General features: G+C 35.3%; 1 protein-coding gene across 1 annotated transcript in view; it reads left to right on the plus strand.

The window, feature by feature from the left end:
- Window positions 1–13,132, plus strand: part of SMARCA5 (SWI/SNF related, matrix associated, actin dependent regulator of chromatin, subfamily a, member 5) — a 40,957-nt gene extending 27,825 nt beyond the window's left edge. The window contains exons 15-24 of the mRNA XM_032147747.2: window positions 2,429–2,577; window positions 2,771–2,890; window positions 3,657–3,767; window positions 4,658–4,771; window positions 5,112–5,234; window positions 6,261–6,393; window positions 6,870–6,988; window positions 7,414–7,626; window positions 9,743–9,850; window positions 12,837–13,132. Coding sequence (XP_032003638.1) covers window positions 2,429–2,577; window positions 2,771–2,890; window positions 3,657–3,767; window positions 4,658–4,771; window positions 5,112–5,234; window positions 6,261–6,393; window positions 6,870–6,988; window positions 7,414–7,626; window positions 9,743–9,850; window positions 12,837–12,902 — 1,256 coding nt within the window. The 3' untranslated portion in view covers window positions 12,903–13,132. The remainder of the gene's footprint in view (window positions 1–2,428; window positions 2,578–2,770; window positions 2,891–3,656; window positions 3,768–4,657; window positions 4,772–5,111; window positions 5,235–6,260; window positions 6,394–6,869; window positions 6,989–7,413; window positions 7,627–9,742; window positions 9,851–12,836) is intronic.
- The last annotated feature ends 3,296 nt before the right edge of the window (window positions 13,133–16,428 follow it).

The raw sequence follows: 16,428 nt of genomic DNA on the forward strand, positions 1-16,428 counted from the left end.
GGGTATAAGTAGAAGTAGGGGGTGAGAGTGGGATTTTATTTTGGATCAATTGAAGGAAACTTAAGTTCTCATTCCAGATCAGCTTTTAAGGATGACATAATTTATGTTTTCATGAAGCCTACTATAAAGCTGATGATGGGAAATATAAAATTCAAGAAAAGGGGTGGGAAACTTAATAACTTCAAGTGTACATTCCTTTATAACTGCATTGTGAGCGTATATTTACTATCTGTCTATAAAGCTGAAAGGCATACTGTTACATTGTTTACTGATTATGTAGGTATCTTGATTTTGTCAGTGTCTGGTTTCCATGTAAGAGACTATTTTACATGTCTTTGGTATCCCTAATACTATTCATAGTGTTAGCCATATGTCTGCATACCTGAAGACAATAAATTATTGCTTATTTTTACAAATCGTTTCCGTTAATAAAGTGTTTACTTTGTGCCAGGCAGTGTGCTGTATACTTAACATTTCATTTTCTCCTTTAGTCTTCATGCCAACTTGAGATGTTAGCATCAGAGGTAAAGGCTTTTGAGAGGTTAAATTACTTGTTCATTGTACATACAGCTGGGAAGTGACTCAAGGGGGATCAAGAACTTTGTTAACTCTTAAGTGTTTAATTAGGAAAGTCGCTGGGGACTTCTTGAGGCTGCCAACCTGTGAGGTTATCTCGTGGGTGATATAATGGCTAATGTTTTATTTTTCTTCACACATCCGTGTGTTTTGAAATACACCTGCCGTGTGTTTCTTGTTCTCAGTTATTTTCATCCATGAAACACTTTTTTTTTTTTTTTTTGAGATGGAGTTTTGCTCTTGTTACTCAGGCTAGAGTGCAATGGCATGATCTCGGCTCACTGCAACCTCCGCTTCCTGGGTTCAAGCAATTCTCCTGCCTCAGCCTCCTGAGTAGCTGAGTTTACAGATGCCCGCTACCACACCTGGCTACTTTTTTTGTATTTTTAGTAGAGACAAGGTTTCACTTTGTTGGCCAGGCTGGTCTCCTGACCTCAGGTGATCCACCCACCTCAGCCTCCCAAAGTGCTGGATTACAGGTGTGAGCCACCGCACCCGTCCGAAACACTTTTTTTAAAGATTAAAAAAACCTTAATTGATTGATTCATAATTAATTTAGAAATCTTGAGGTTTTTTACTTCATATTTACTGTCGCAATTTTTGGAGCAAACCTTCAGGCTAATAGCTTTCTTGTGCCATTTGTAGACATGTTAGTCAAACAGCAAGCCTTAAGTGCATACCTTTGTGTTACTGTTTTTTATTTGAGGGACATAATTATAAACGAGAGTACACAAGCACTTTACATCTGAAGGTTCCCTTCCTTCCCAACTTGGAAGTAGTTTGTATAAGCATAAGAACATTTTGGTAGCAGTGGTAGCATCCAATCCAAAGAACATGCTTTGTGGATATCTCCTCACTTTCAAAGTCATGGGTGTTTGGTTGTATATTCTATTATGGGTCCCAAACCATGATACAAGTATTTAAAGAAGTTGTTGAAAACTTGGATCTTTTTCCACTTACTTACAAGTTGGTTGACATACAAAAATCAAAGCTTTATTTAGGTGTATGTGAGTGACCCTTGAGGAGGGTGAAAACAAGTCTTTCTGGGTTTTTGTTTGTTTTTTTATACCTGTATTTTTGAAAACACAAATTACAAGGTTGTCCAAATTCCTGCCAACTGAAAATCTTTGTTAATTTATTAATGGTGAGTTTCTTCGATGATCAGATACATTTTCTCACCAGGTGTGGTAGTGCATGCCTTTAGTCCTAGCTGCTTGGGAAGCTGAGACAGGAGAATGGCTTGAGCAGGGAGTTGAAGGCTGCAGTGACTATGGTCCTGTCATTGCACTCCAGCCTAAGCAACAGAGCAAGACTCCGTCTCAAAAAAATAAACGAATAAAATAAGTTTTTAGGAGTTTCAGTTCTTCTGGAAGTTTTCTTTAAAAAGAAACTGATGTTATATATTTCAGTTCTGTGTAAAGTTTGGCCTATGTGAAGAATTTTTTACTTTACTTTTCTAAGGAGAAAAAGCTGATTTGGGGAGTATTAGTAATAACACCTTTCTGCTCGTCAGAAACTTCTGTATATAATGCTTCCATCTGTTGAAACTTGTAGGTTTTTGAAAATTTCTCATATGCAGCTTTCACAAAAGATTATATTTTGTTGACACAGCATACAGTAGGGTTCATTATATAATACATAAGCTTTAGGAATGTTTTGTATCTTACCAACTGAAAATTTGGCATTAAATTTAGTGCAAAAATGAAAATTATCAGATGTGAATAAACAGTAAACAGAAATGATTGACATTTGAGAAAAAATTGTAAAGCATTAAACCTTACATTTAAAGTTTCAAGTTTCCAGTAAAATAAAGTCTGTTCAGTTAACATTATACAACACAATCTTTTTTCAGGGAGGCTTGTGGATCAGAATCTGAACAAAATTGGGAAAGATGAAATGCTTCAAATGATTAGACATGGAGCAACACATGTGTTTGCTTCAAAGGAAAGTGAGATCACTGATGAAGATATCGATGGTATTTTGGAAAGAGGTGCAAAGAAGGTGAGATGTAGATTAAATAATGCTTTTAATATAGAATGTTTTAGACCAGAAACAGGAAATATTTGTTACATTGATGATAAATAATTTTATTTCCTTAAAAAGAAGCTTTTGTGTAGTGAAGTTAATTTATTTTGACGCAGTTTTCATGCTTTCTTTGTTGTGAATCTAAGAAGTTGATTGTTTTGTTCTCTAGACTGCAGAGATGAATGAAAAGCTCTCCAAGATGGGCGAAAGCTCACTTAGAAACTTTACAATGGATACAGAGTCAAGTGTTTATAACTTCGAAGGAGAAGACTATAGAGAAAAACAAAAGGTAATTTAGAAATAGGTTTGGGTTACATGAAAGCTTTATTTTACTGGAAACTTGGAATTTTAAGTGTTACTGTAATGTCTTGTAATTTTGCTTAAAACAGTAGTCATTTTTGCTTATTCACATCTGAATATTTTCATCATTATGTAAAATTTAATGCCAGTTTTTCAGTTGGTAAGCTCTGAAATATTTTTAAAGTTTTTGTAATGAAGTTTGTGGTATATGTTTACAGTGAAATGTATTCTTGTATGGGATGAATAGTAATTTGGGATGGTAATCTGATTCGTTTTATTTTAAACAGCAGAATTGGCTGGTAATAAAGGGAAAAATTTCTTAACTTCATAAGTAATACTTGGTAATATAGAGATAAATTGAAAAATACCCATAGATTAGAAGAAAAAAATAATTGTACCCAGTGTTTTTCTTGTTAACACATTTAGGTCTATATCTTCAGAATTTTTTGTAGGCTAATTATGTGTCTACACTTTTCTCCTAGTTTAGATTTATACCAGACATTCTGTAGCGTTTCTCCCTCATTTAACAGTTGTTCCTTTAAGCAAGAAATACTGAATGCTTACACTGTTGACTAGATACTGTCTTGTGTTAATTATATACATAATATTGAGCAAAGTATCATAGTCTCCACCCTCATAGAGCTTATAGCCTAGGATTTTGTGAATATCTTTCTATTTACAAACATCCTTCTTGATGATGATTTGTTACTGTGTGTAATAAAAGTCGGTGATTTGAGTTGTTTCCCACGTGCTAGATTGCATTCACAGAGTGGATTGAACCACCTAAACGAGAAAGAAAAGCCAACTATGCCGTTGATGCATATTTCAGGGAAGCTCTTCGTGTTAGTGAACCTAAAGCACCCAAGGTGAGTTGACTGACACAGCATAAAAATATCTAAAAATTTTGAAAATGTAATTTTTTTCTTATATTCTTGCAAAAAGATTGATAATTACATTTTGTGTTTCTTTCTTTTTTTTTTTTTTTTGAGACAAGAGTCTCGCTCTGTTACCAGGAGTTCAGTGGTGCGATCTCAGCTCACTGCAACCTCCTGCCTCAGCCTCCCGAGTAGCTGGGACTACAGGCACCCGCCACCACCCCTGTAATTTTAGTAGCGATGGGGTTTCACCATGTTGGCCAGGATGGTGTCTTGATCTCTTGACCTCGTGATCCGCCCGCCTTGGCCTCCCAAAGTGTTGGGATTACAGGCGTGAGCCACTGCCTCTGGCCTACATTTTGCATTTCTTTTTTTTTTTTTTTGAGACAGAGTCTTGCTCTGTCGCCCAGGATGGAGTGCAGTGGCGCAATCTCGGCTCACTGCAAGCTCCGCCTCCCGGGTTCACACCATTCTCCTGCCTCAGCCTCTCCGAGTAGCTGGGACTACAGGCGCCCGCCACCACGCCCGGCTAATTTTTTGTATTTTTAGTAGAAACGGGGTTTCACCGTGGTCTTGATCTCCTGACCTCGTGATCCCCCTGCCTCGGCCTCCCAAAGTGCTGGGATTACAAGCGTGAGCCACCGTGCCCGGCCCATTTTGCATTTCTTTAGAGTGTACTCCCTTCTGTTTTTAGTTAACATTTTTTAAAAATTAATTTTGAATCTGTGCATTTAAAATTGAGATATAAATTCAGTTTTATTGAAAGATGCATTCAGTTGCTTGCAGAATTGGCTGTCGTGGTTTATGAAGTGAGGACTAAGGGTACATTTAAAACAAAATTTCTTTTTTTATGGATAACACTTATTTTTGTTTTTCTTTAGGCTCCTCGACCTCCAAAACAACCCAACGTTCAGGATTTCCAGTTCTTTCCTCCACGTTTATTTGAATTACTGGAAAAAGAAATTCTGTTTTACAGAAAAACTATTGGGTACAAGGTAATTGAAATTATCTGCCTTTCTGTTCATTCCCATCCGGAAATTATGGAAGGTATAAACATTAGTTATAAATATTTATCTAATTTGGACCTAGTGTGAAAGAATACTGCTTTAGCCTAGTCTAGTTATATATATGAAATACATAAACTTGGGTTTGTTTTTTTTAACAAGAAAAAATAAGACTTCATGACCAATCTAGTTTGTTTTTAACGTAATAAATGCAATGTATCAGTATATTTTCCTTCCTGGTTGAATCGAAACTTGTGAAATGTCAGTTAGTTGGTTCATCACATGCTCTTTAAAATTTACTGATTTGATGGCATAGAAAAATATCTTTTAGGTACCTCGAAATCCTGAGTTGCCTAATGCAGCACAGGCACAAAAAGAAGAACAGCTTAAGATTGATGAAGCTGAATCCCTTAATGATGAAGAGTTAGAGGAAAAAGAGAAGCTTCTAACACAGGTATAGCCTTTAATCAGTACAAACTTTAGTAACAGTTTGTTGTAAAGGACTATATTAGGTTATGTTGGGGCATAAAAATAAATACAAGTTTCTGCTTTTAAAGATGGAATAATTGGAGACAATAAAGCATGGGCACGTGGATAAATGCTCCCTCTGATTGTCACTAGTTGAGGTAGTTGAGAAGACTACAGATTTTATTACTCTGGCTTGGTAGAGTGGGTATCCTTTTTATCACCTTACTTTGAATATTCCCGTCTTTCCTATGAATTTTCCACATTGCTACCCAGTCACCATTTTCAACTATAAATCTTGGCTTGGCATTTTTTTTTTTTTTTTGAGACGGAGTCTCGCTCTGTCGCCCAGGCTGGAGTGCAGTGGCGCAATCTCGGCTCACTGCAAGCTCCACCTCCCGGGTTCACGCCATTCTCCTGCCTCAGCCTCTCCGAGTAGCTGGGACTACAGGCGCCCGCCACCACGCCCGGCTAATTTTTTGTATTTTTAGTAGAGACGGGGTTTCACCGTGGTCTCGATCTCCTGACCTCGTGATCCGCCCGCCTCGGCCTCCCAAAGTGCTGGGATTACAAGCGTGAGCCACCGCGCCCGGTGGCATTTTTTAATCATCCTTTGCTATTCATCAAGGTCTTTCAGAATCTGGCCTTTGACTTACCTTTAAAGCTTTATTTTCCTTCCATTTTTCTACTTGCTCATATTTTTGCCCTTTATGTTATTCACTCTTTCTGGCCAACTGCTAGTAATCCTTCAAAGCTCAGTGAAACTGTCACCTTTTCATACAGTGTTCCTTGCTCTCACCCACTCATATTTAATTGCTTGGGTATTTGAGCAATATATAATGTGTTGTCAAAAGTGTACATTTACGTACATGAAAAGTTACCACTCTAAAAGAACTTAATAAATAAACTAGCAGCAATTGAAAATTTGTTTTTGTAATATTTAGAAGGTTTGCTAATAGCATGTTTTCTGAGTTTAATGTGCTGTGATTAAATATTTTGTTTCTGTTCTGTGAAGGGATTTACCAATTGGAACAAGAGAGATTTTAACCAGTTTATCAAAGCTAATGAGAAGTGGGGTCGTGATGATATTGAAAATATAGCAAGAGAAGTAGAAGGCAAAACTCCAGAAGAAGTCATTGAATATTCAGGTAATTCTTTTTAACCAGGCTGTTGGAGTTTAGTAAGAGCTGTTGGAAGGTTCTTGTCTTCTTATTCTGAATTACGTTGTGATTAGCTAATTTTGTCACAGTGTAGTTAGTACCTTCTTCATTAGTTTTTACAAATTAGAAAATGTCCCGTTCCCAGAAATGGCATAATGGTTTCCTTTTTAAAAATTTTTTAACCCTAGCTAACTGTAGCCACAGCAAAGAAAATCAGAATAAGTCACTGGATAATTGCCCTTGCATTTTAATCTTAATTTCTCTCCATAATTTCAAGTATTATGTGTTGTGTTTCCTCAAGTCAGTTGTATTATTAGGTTAGTATGTGAGGGTATGCTGTGGTGAGTCTGCTTAGAATAGCAGAAATTTAAGAATTAGAAGATAAATAATCCAGTTGATCCCTTTTTTTTACATTAAAGAAATAAAAATATAAATGATTTGTTTACTTTGTCCAACTTTTACAGCTGTGTTCTGGGAAAGGTGCAACGAGCTCCAGGACATAGAGAAGATTATGGCTCAGATTGAAAGGGGAGAGGCGAGAATTCAAAGAAGAATAAGCATTAAGAAAGCACTTGACACAAAGGTAATTTGCTTGTTAATAAGTTAGGTAGTTAATAAAATAACTCCTAGCTGTAAGTATGAGAGAGTGACTTTTTATAAAAGGAAAAGAAGTAAGGGTTTACAATTTAAAATTTCTTCAGAGTAGCATTCAAACATGGTATTGTCAGCAGAATTTACCTATACACTAGACTGATAGATCTGAGTCAAAGACACTAAGATTAGCTTTTTACTAAGTAGAATCAGAAAGTCTTAGTCTGTATTTCTCTTTATAATAATAAAGACTATAAAGGTGTTTCAGGACAAAGATTATATAAAGCAATTGAGGTGCTCTAGATAGAAAATTCTGATTTGAAATGCAACATTTTAGCTAATTATACTAAAGCTGAGTTTGAAATACAGATTATATAGGATTTGTATTTTATATAATATAAAATCTGACTTTCATAGATTGGACGGTACAAAGCACCTTTTCATCAGCTGAGAATATCATATGGTACTAACAAAGGAAAAAACTATACTGAAGAAGAAGATCGTTTTCTGATTTGTATGCTTCACAAACTTGGATTTGACAAAGAAAATGTTTATGATGAATTGCGACAGTGTATTCGCAACTCTCCTCAGTTCAGATTTGACTGGTTTCTTAAGTCCAGAACTGCAATGGTGAGTGCTCAGGGCTTTTTTGTGTAATGTAGCAGAGTTCAGAGTAAGTGTCATCTTTGGTATTCTTTAAGGTGACCTTAAAAAAATGTACGAAGTAGACTTTTGTTACAATATTGTTAGTATCACAAAACCTAATACCAGGGATAACTTACAAGTTTATTGGTCCTATCCCTTAGTATCTTAGGCCTTTAAACATCACTATATGATAAGACTAGCTTTTCAAGTTCTAAGTGGGAGGAAGTATCAGTTTCAACTTCTGAGTGTTACGACTTTTTGGTTTTTCCTTTTTTTTTGAGATGGAGTCTGGCTCTGTTGCCCAGGCTGGAGTGCAGCGGCGTGATCTTGGCTCACTGCAAGCTCTGCCTCCCGGATTCATGCCATTCTCCTGCCTCAGCCTCCATAGTAGCTGGGACTACAGGCGCCCACTACCGTGCCTGGCTAATTTTTTGTATTTTTAGTAGAGACGGGGTTTCACCGTGTTAGGATGGTTTCGATCTCCTGACCTTGTGATCTGCCCGCCTCGGTCTCCCAAAGTGCTGGGATTACTGGCGTGAGCCACTGTGCCTGGCGACTTTTTGGTTTTTCAAATGAACATATTTCTATAAAGAAAAATGGCCCTTGCATTCAGGCATCTGCACATCAGAATGCTGAGTCTGGATTATTTTAAGATGGCTTATTGTAGTGAAACACTATTTTTGTACTGATTTAGTGCTAGGTTTTGTTTTTATTCCCAATATTTGACTAACCATTTCTGACCAAATAGCCCCATTTCTAATAACCTAAAATTTGAATTCAGAAAAGTTTAGCTTTGTTGAATTGCTCCTTTTCTTCCTTATTTCACCACCATTGAACTTTGAGCTTCAGCTTGTTTTCTGCCAGATGAGGATAATGCTAATAAGTTCTGTAGTCTTAAGTTTGGGATATTCCGGGATAAGCAAAGTTTAAACATCTTTGTGTTTGTTTATAGTAAGATTTCTCTGTATATTTAAAGTAAAATGTCACTTTGTAGGACGGTGGATAGTTAGCAGTATTTTCATGTTTGACCACTGAAAATTTCTTTTCACTAGACATCACTGTTTTGTGATACCCAAGTTTGGGAAATGTAGTAAACTTAAATACATGAAGCTACTTTGAAGATAAAACACTGTATAAATATATAATTAGAGAAAAGATCCAGTTGCTGAAAGCTTATTTCTTCTTAAGTGGGAACAATTTATAGAGTTAATAAAGAATAATTTTATAGTGATTGTAACAAGACAGTGCCATGCTAATTTAACTAGTACAGTACCGTAATTTAAAACTGTTACTTCTTAACATGTTCCATGTTAAGATGCACAAAAAATGATAATGTATTCTTCTGTCTATATACTATTTCTAAGCCTTGTGTGGTGTATTCTATAGAATAGTATTTTAAAATTATTTTACTGTAGTTGTGTGTGTAGTAGTATCACTTACTATAAGAAAAAAATAATTTTGCTCTATAAGAAAGGGAGCTGCTAACCAGCAGCCATGCAAATGGACTTCTCTTTCTTTCAGGGTTATCTGCTACTTCTACGTTATACTTTAAATCTTTTCTGGAGGCTGTATGTCCAGTTTGCCAGAGAGAGTTGAGGTAGAACTCATCGTAGACTTCCATGGCTGTTTTTCCAAAATTGGGAAAGGTGTCATGTGATTGATTGACTACCATAATTCTAGTGATACTTTGAAGGGAAAGATTATACACACCTGTTAAAGTTCTTGTTGTTTTTGACCCTCACATATGTGCACTATTAATCTTTTTAAGTTTTGGATATAAGTAGCACAGTAGTTCTCAGACATACACACTAAGTAGCAGTATTGCATATGTTCATTTTTACTGCTTTAGCTCCTAAGTGAAGGAAGAATTTTTGAAGAATACACAGTAGTTTGGCTTTAAAGATTGGAGTAAAAACATTATTTACAAATATCTTGCTTTTAATCTTCATAGCATGAATTGTGTATGAAAATCAGTTTTTTTTTAATTAGGGATGTATTAGTGGTTTTATATATTATCCTATTAAAACATACCTTGTTTTAAAATTGAAATCATGAAACTTGTAGATGGAAAGTGCATGTACCATGTTTGTTTATAATTTAGGAGCTCCAGAGGAGATGTAATACCTTAATTACTTTGATTGAAAGAGAAAACATGGAACTAGAAGAAAAGGAGAAGGCTGAGAAAAAGAAACGAGGACCAAAGCCTTCAGTAAGTATTCATGAATATGTAAATATGTGGCTTATGTAAATTTCCCCTAAGTATTTAACACTGCTTGGCTGTCATTGATGTGTTAGTCCCTGTTGTCCACGCCCCCCCATTGCCTTTACTTTTTTTTTTTCCCCTTAAGGGAGAACCCAAGCTCATAATTTGAGATTCTTCCACTTTCAAATTTAGGTAGTGGTATACGTTTTTTATTTTTAGTTTTTATGAGTAAGTATATGTATTTATAGGTTACGTGAGATATTTTGATACAGGCATGCAATAAGTAATAAGGACATCAGGGTAAATGGGGTATTTATCACCTCCAGCATTTATCCCTGTTACAAACAATTTAACTCTTAGTTATTTTAAAATGTATAATTAAATTATTTATTGCGGTAATCACTGTGTTGTGCTATCAAATACTAGATCTTAGTCAGTCTTTGTATTTATTTGTATCCATTAGCCAGCCCCACTTTCCCCCACCCCCACTACCTTTCTCAGCCTCTGGTATCCATCCTTCTCTCTGTCTCCATGAGTTTAATTGCAGTTTTTAGCTCCCACAAATAAGTGAGAACATGCCAAGTTTGTCTTTCTGTGCCTGGCTTATTTCACTTAATAAACTCCAGTTCCATGTTGTTGCAAATTACAGGGTCTCATTGCTTATGGTTGAATAGTATTCTATTGTGTGTACATACCATGTTTTCTTTATCCATTTATCTGTTGATGGACACTTAGGTTGCTCCAAATCATGGCTACTGTGAATAGTGCTGCAGTAAACATGGGAGTGCACATAGCTCTTTGATAAACTGACTTTCTTTTGGGTGTAAACCTAGGAGTAGGGTAACTCTTATCTGTAGTTTTTTGAGGAACCTTCAAACTGTTTCCACAGTGATTGTACTAATTTGTGTTCCCACCAAAAGTGTATGAAGGTTTCCTTGTCTCCACATTCTTGTCAGCATTTGTTACTGCCTTACTTTTGGATAAAAGCCATTTTAGCTGGGATGAGATGTTATCTCATTGTAGTTTTGATTTGCATTTCTCTGATGATCAGTGATATTGAACAGCTTTTAATATGCTTGTTTGCCATTTGTGTGTCTTCCTTTGAGAAACATCTGTTCAGATCTTTAGCCCATTTTTAAATCGGACTGTTAGGATTTTTTTCAGTAGAGTTGTTTGAGCTCTTACATATTCTGGTTATTAATCCTTTGACAAATGGGTAGTTTGCAGATATTTTCTCCCATTATGTGGGATGTCTCTTCACTTTGTTGTTTCCTTTGCTGTGTAGAAGCTTTTTAACTTAATGTGATCCCATTTGTCCATTTTTGCTTTGGTTGCCTGTGGGGTATTGTTCAAGAAATCTTTGCACAGTCCAGTGTTCTGGAGAGTTTTCCCAGTATTTTCTTGTAGTTTCACAGTTTGAGGACTTAGAGTTAAGTCTTTAATACATTTTGATTTGATTTTTGTATATGGTTAGGGATAGGGGTCAAGTTTCATTCTTCTGTGTATGGATATCCAATTTTCCCATTACCATTTATTGAAGAGACTGTCCTTTCTCCAGTGTATGTTCTTGGTACTTTTGTCAAAAATGAGTTCCCTGTAGATATATGGACTTATCTCTGGGTTCTCTGTTCTTTTCCACTGTTGCACTTATCTATGTATCTGTTTCTATACCAGCACCATGCTGTTTTGGTTACCATAGCTTTGTACTATAAGTTAGGTAATGTGATTCTTCCAGTTTTATTCTTTTTGCTTAGGGTGACTTTGGCTATTTCTGGGTGTTCTGTGGGTACATATAAATTTTAGTATTTTTTTTTTCTATTTCAGTGAAGAATGTCATGCGTATTTTGATAAGGATTGCATTGAATCTGGATTGCTTTGGGTAGTATGGACATTTTAACAATATTGAGTTTTCTAATCCATGAACATGGAATATCTATTTTTTTTTGTCTTCAATTTCTTACATCAGTGTTTTATAGTTTATTGCAGAGATCTTTCGCTTCTTTGATTAATTCCTGGGTATTTTATTTCACGTGTAATTACTGTAAATGGGATTACTTTTTATTTTTCACATTCTTCACTGTTGGCATAGAAATGCTACTGTTTGTCGTATGTTGATTTTGTATCCTGCAGTGTCACTGAATTTGTTTATGAGTTCTAATAGTTTTTTGATGGAGTCTTTAGGTTTTTCCAAATGTAAGATTATGTCATTTACAAATAGGGCAATTTGACTTCTTTGTTTCCAATTTAGATGTCCGTTATTTCTTTCTCTCATCTGATTGCTATAGCTAGGACTTCCTTGAAATACTCAAAAAGTACAAATTTAGCTTGACTGGGTTGTGGGAAAAATACGTCTTGATGATATGGTAGTCCTTAATATGGGGCTTCATGAAAATCAGGAAAGTATGTCTCGTAAATGCCAAGTGTGTACACATCTCATTGGGAATACGAGTTATACTTTTAGAATAATTTAAGAAACATTGGAAAAGCAGTGGTATTATGACTTTTACTGTTCGTCTCTAAGCTTTGATTATTTCAGTGATGTTTTAGCAACGTGAAGGCAAGCAGTTTAAGGGAAAAAATGTTACTTAATAATAGTTAATTTAATAAAAAATGATTAATTTATAAAGTCATGAATAAATGAGTATCTCTGGATAGTATTTGGTACTTATGTAACTGCCTTTTAAAAACTCAAGTGTTTCTGACTACTCTTTTGGGAAGCTTGCATTTATTTGATATTGATTTACTACTGTTGTGCATTAGTTTTATGATGTCATTATTAACATTAACATTTTTTATTCTGTAAGTAAAATAAGTAGGTAAGATTATTTGGAGGCTTTATAGTTTGCTTTGAAAGATTTATATTGCCTGGGGGAAAAATCTCATACCTATTACTTTGTAGTAGTTGTTATTACTAAAGTGTTATAATGTGTCTGCAACTATATTTCATGTTTATATTAGTCTTGTGAAAAGTAATCCTTCTGTCTGTTTGTAGACACAGAAACGTAAAATGGATGGAGCACCTGATGGTCGAGGAAGAAAAAAGAAGCTGAAATTATGAATATGTTTTTGTTTCATAATCACTAACTTTAAACCAGTAGTTCTTTAATTTACGGGTCTTCATAAGATGTACTGTACAATGCTCAATTGTTATGTCATTTAAAGACATCAGGTTCATCTGTTTACTGAGCTAGAAACATAGTATGTAGTTTCACTTTTTTAAATGCAACAGCTGTGCTGAAATTTTTTTATCATTAACACTTGAAGTAATAAAATAGGCTTCATTTATTACTGAGTGTTTCATTTGATTTATTTTTCTATTGTAGTTCCATTTGTGAAGATTGTGACTTTTTGTTTATTAGCTATGATTTCTACACTTCAAAGGCTTAAAAACAAGTTAAAAAGAAAATTGCAAATAACATTTGTCCCTTTCAGTCTTCACCTAGTTGTGTAATTATTTTAATTCACTTTGCCTTTGCAGAAATTTGGGTATTTTCTTTGTAGTGCTATTGAGTCTCATCTGGAAAGATGATATAAATTGCATTCTCCTTGCTTATGTGGGTAGAATGGGAAAAGAAGGCAAGACAAAGTATACTTAATTCTATGCATATTTCTGTTATGCTTTCTGTTTTTTTTAGTTGATTCTGAAATGAATTTGCCCTATTCTTTTGAAAGAATGGCCTTTTAGTTGTATAGCCAAAGACATTTAGTATTTTCTGGTTCCTTAAGGTATTACTGTACCATTTTGTAAAAGGAATATTATTATTATTATTTTTAATTATTTGGTAAATATTTTGTCATATGACCTTCTGAAGCAGCCACAACTTAGATAATGTCAGAACTAAGGTGATTTTTTTTAATTTTGAAAGCCCAGCCAAAATGAGATGTGAATTTGTCATACTGTTACATTGAAATTGGTAACAAAATATATCCCCTCCCATTTTGAGTTTTAGGGTAAATGAAAATTTTATTGTATTTTAAAGTAATTTCTAAGTGTTAGCAAGACTGACTATAATTCCAGTTTCTGTTTTCTATGGATAGACTTGATAAACTGGAGACCCTAAAGTGGGAATACCCAAATTATAGTGTCAGGATTTTAGCTGTACCAGAGGCCTTTATGTGCTACACATAATTTGTATAAAATTTTATATGTGCAGATTGGGTACATAAACAGTTCTCCATTTTTCTAAGGGAATGCAATAAATGTAGCATCGTGAATAAATATAACTTTTATAATCCATAAAGTGGTCTTTTCTTTCCATTTCTTTAATTTTTTTCTCAATTTTTATTCACTTTTTCCTTTAGGACACATTTCCCTTAAATTTCTATTAGTAGTTGTTTTCATCTGCCCTCATGTAATTGAAGATTTAAAAAAAAAATTCTGGTACCTGCAGTATTACTAATACTGCTTAATTTCTTGAAATGTGGAATTGCTGCTGTTAATGTCAAGCAAAACGCAGTATTTATGGCAAATTGTAAAGTAATCTGAATTTATTTAGTGCTCCCTCAAAATTAACTTTTTAAATACTATGTTAGATTCTTAACAGTTAAAGGTCTAATACATGCATGAGGAATGGTTACTTTTCTCATGAAAGGAAGAAGAATTTGTAAGAGTTAAGACCCCAGTTTGGAAGAAATTGAAAAAATGTAAGGCTGAAGAAAACTTACGGAGGTCACAAAAGTGATGTTTTCAAGAGGAAGAGAAACTGGGAGGGAGATACACAGTGGAAATGCAAAATGAATCAAGTATAGTGCTAGCCCTGAGAGCTTAGGGACTCAAATGGAAACTGTGTGAAGGGAAACTCACTTGAAAAAAAGCATGAACCAGCTAGGCCCTGCCACCACTGTGTTTGGCTGAGTTCACAAATCTGTTTTAACCTGTCGGTTCCCTGTCACTTCTCTGGCTTTCCTTTCCTGCTAAGCTTTTGTTTCCTGGCAGTAATTAAAATCTTCTGTCAGTGCCACAGCTACTACTGCTACTGGAACTGCCATAGCCACCTTGGTATCGTGGTTTGGCAAAGTATTGGCCTCTACCACCATAGGGGCCAGAGCTTCTGCCTCCAGAGTTTCCTCCCTTCATGGGTCCAAAATTTGAAGACTGATTGTTGTCATTGCCAAAATCATTGTAGCTTCTATCACCTCCAAAATTGCTTCCATCATTACCAAATCTATTATAGCAATCCCCACTGCCACCATATCCACCACCACCACCATGGCTGCCACCAAAGCCACCACGATCACAGAACTTGATGACTGTATTTGTGACTAATTGTATAATAGGTTAGTTTCTGTTCTGTGGAAAGTAAAGCATTCCAACACAGAGTTTCAATGTAGATTTTTTTGTTTTGTACCCATGCTGTTGATTGCTAAATGTTTTAATATTCTTGTCATGATACTGAATAAATGTCTTTTTTTTTTTAACAAAGCATGAAAGATTGCTTAATTGTACATCTGACAAAGTGCTGGAGGCTATTATAAAGTGCAATTATTACTACTTTTTAAGAGACAGGGTCTTGCTCTGTCACCCAGGCTAGAGTGCAGTGATGTGATCACAGCTCACTGCAACCTCAAACTTCAGGGCTCAGGTGATCTCCCACCTCAGTTTCCCAAGTAGCTAGGACTACAGATGTGCACCACCATGCCCAGCTAAGTTTTTTTAGTTTTTGTAGAGATAGGGCCTTGCTATGTTGCCCAGTCAGGTCTCAAACGCCGACTTCAGGCGATCCTCTTGCCTCGACCTCTCAAAAGGGCTGGGATCACAGGTGTGAGCCTACCCCACACCTGGCCTACATTTTAAGTTTTTCATAAAGTTGAAAGAAGCAAATCTTAAGCATAGAGTACAGGTTGAGCATCCCTAATCAAAAAATCTAAAATCAGAAATGCTCCAAAATTTGAATGCTCATTGGGGCATTTCTGATTTTTGGATTAGGGATGCAGAACTGATAAGTATAATGCAAGTATTCTAAAGTCTGGAAAATGCTAAAAACACTTCTCGTTCCAAGCATTTCAGATAAGGATTGCTCAGTCTGCCCTTTGAGTATTTAATATATGCCGATTGTTTGAACTAGTCTGGATTTAATTATATAAATGATTATATAAATGATCTTTGGCTTAGTACCTTTCTTAATCTTGATTTTAAAAAGCATTATAAAACACCTCTGTGGTTTTTCAGAAAAATTCTGAAATCTTGAATCTAAAAAACAAATCTTTTTGAAAGGATGTGCTACTATATTTCAAACCAGTTGTTTTGGAGTAGAACATTGCTAAAAAAAATAGGTACTAAGGAGGGTAGTTTAAACAGTAGATGAATGACACAAGGTGGATTGATGAACTCATAAATCCAAATGAATGGAATGCTGTATTAACAGTAGCTGTTACTAAACTATATACATATTTTGTATATGTACATAGCTGTTACCAAAATATATCTTTGCCTGTTGGAATCTGATGTCTAGATCAAAGGTGATGGCATCCCTCAGATGACAGATAATGGGCAAAATATATTCTTGGTGTGGAGCAGTGCTGCAGAATTAACTTCCTGTGTACATCCCAGAATCGTTTTGGATCTGTTAAGGTTTTTATTAGAA

Source organism: Hylobates moloch, unplaced genomic scaffold (assembly GCF_009828535.3).
Source record: "Hylobates moloch isolate HMO894 unplaced genomic scaffold, HMol_V3 SCAFFOLD_3, whole genome shotgun sequence".
Taxonomy (NCBI): Eukaryota; Metazoa; Chordata; class Mammalia; order Primates; family Hylobatidae; genus Hylobates; species Hylobates moloch.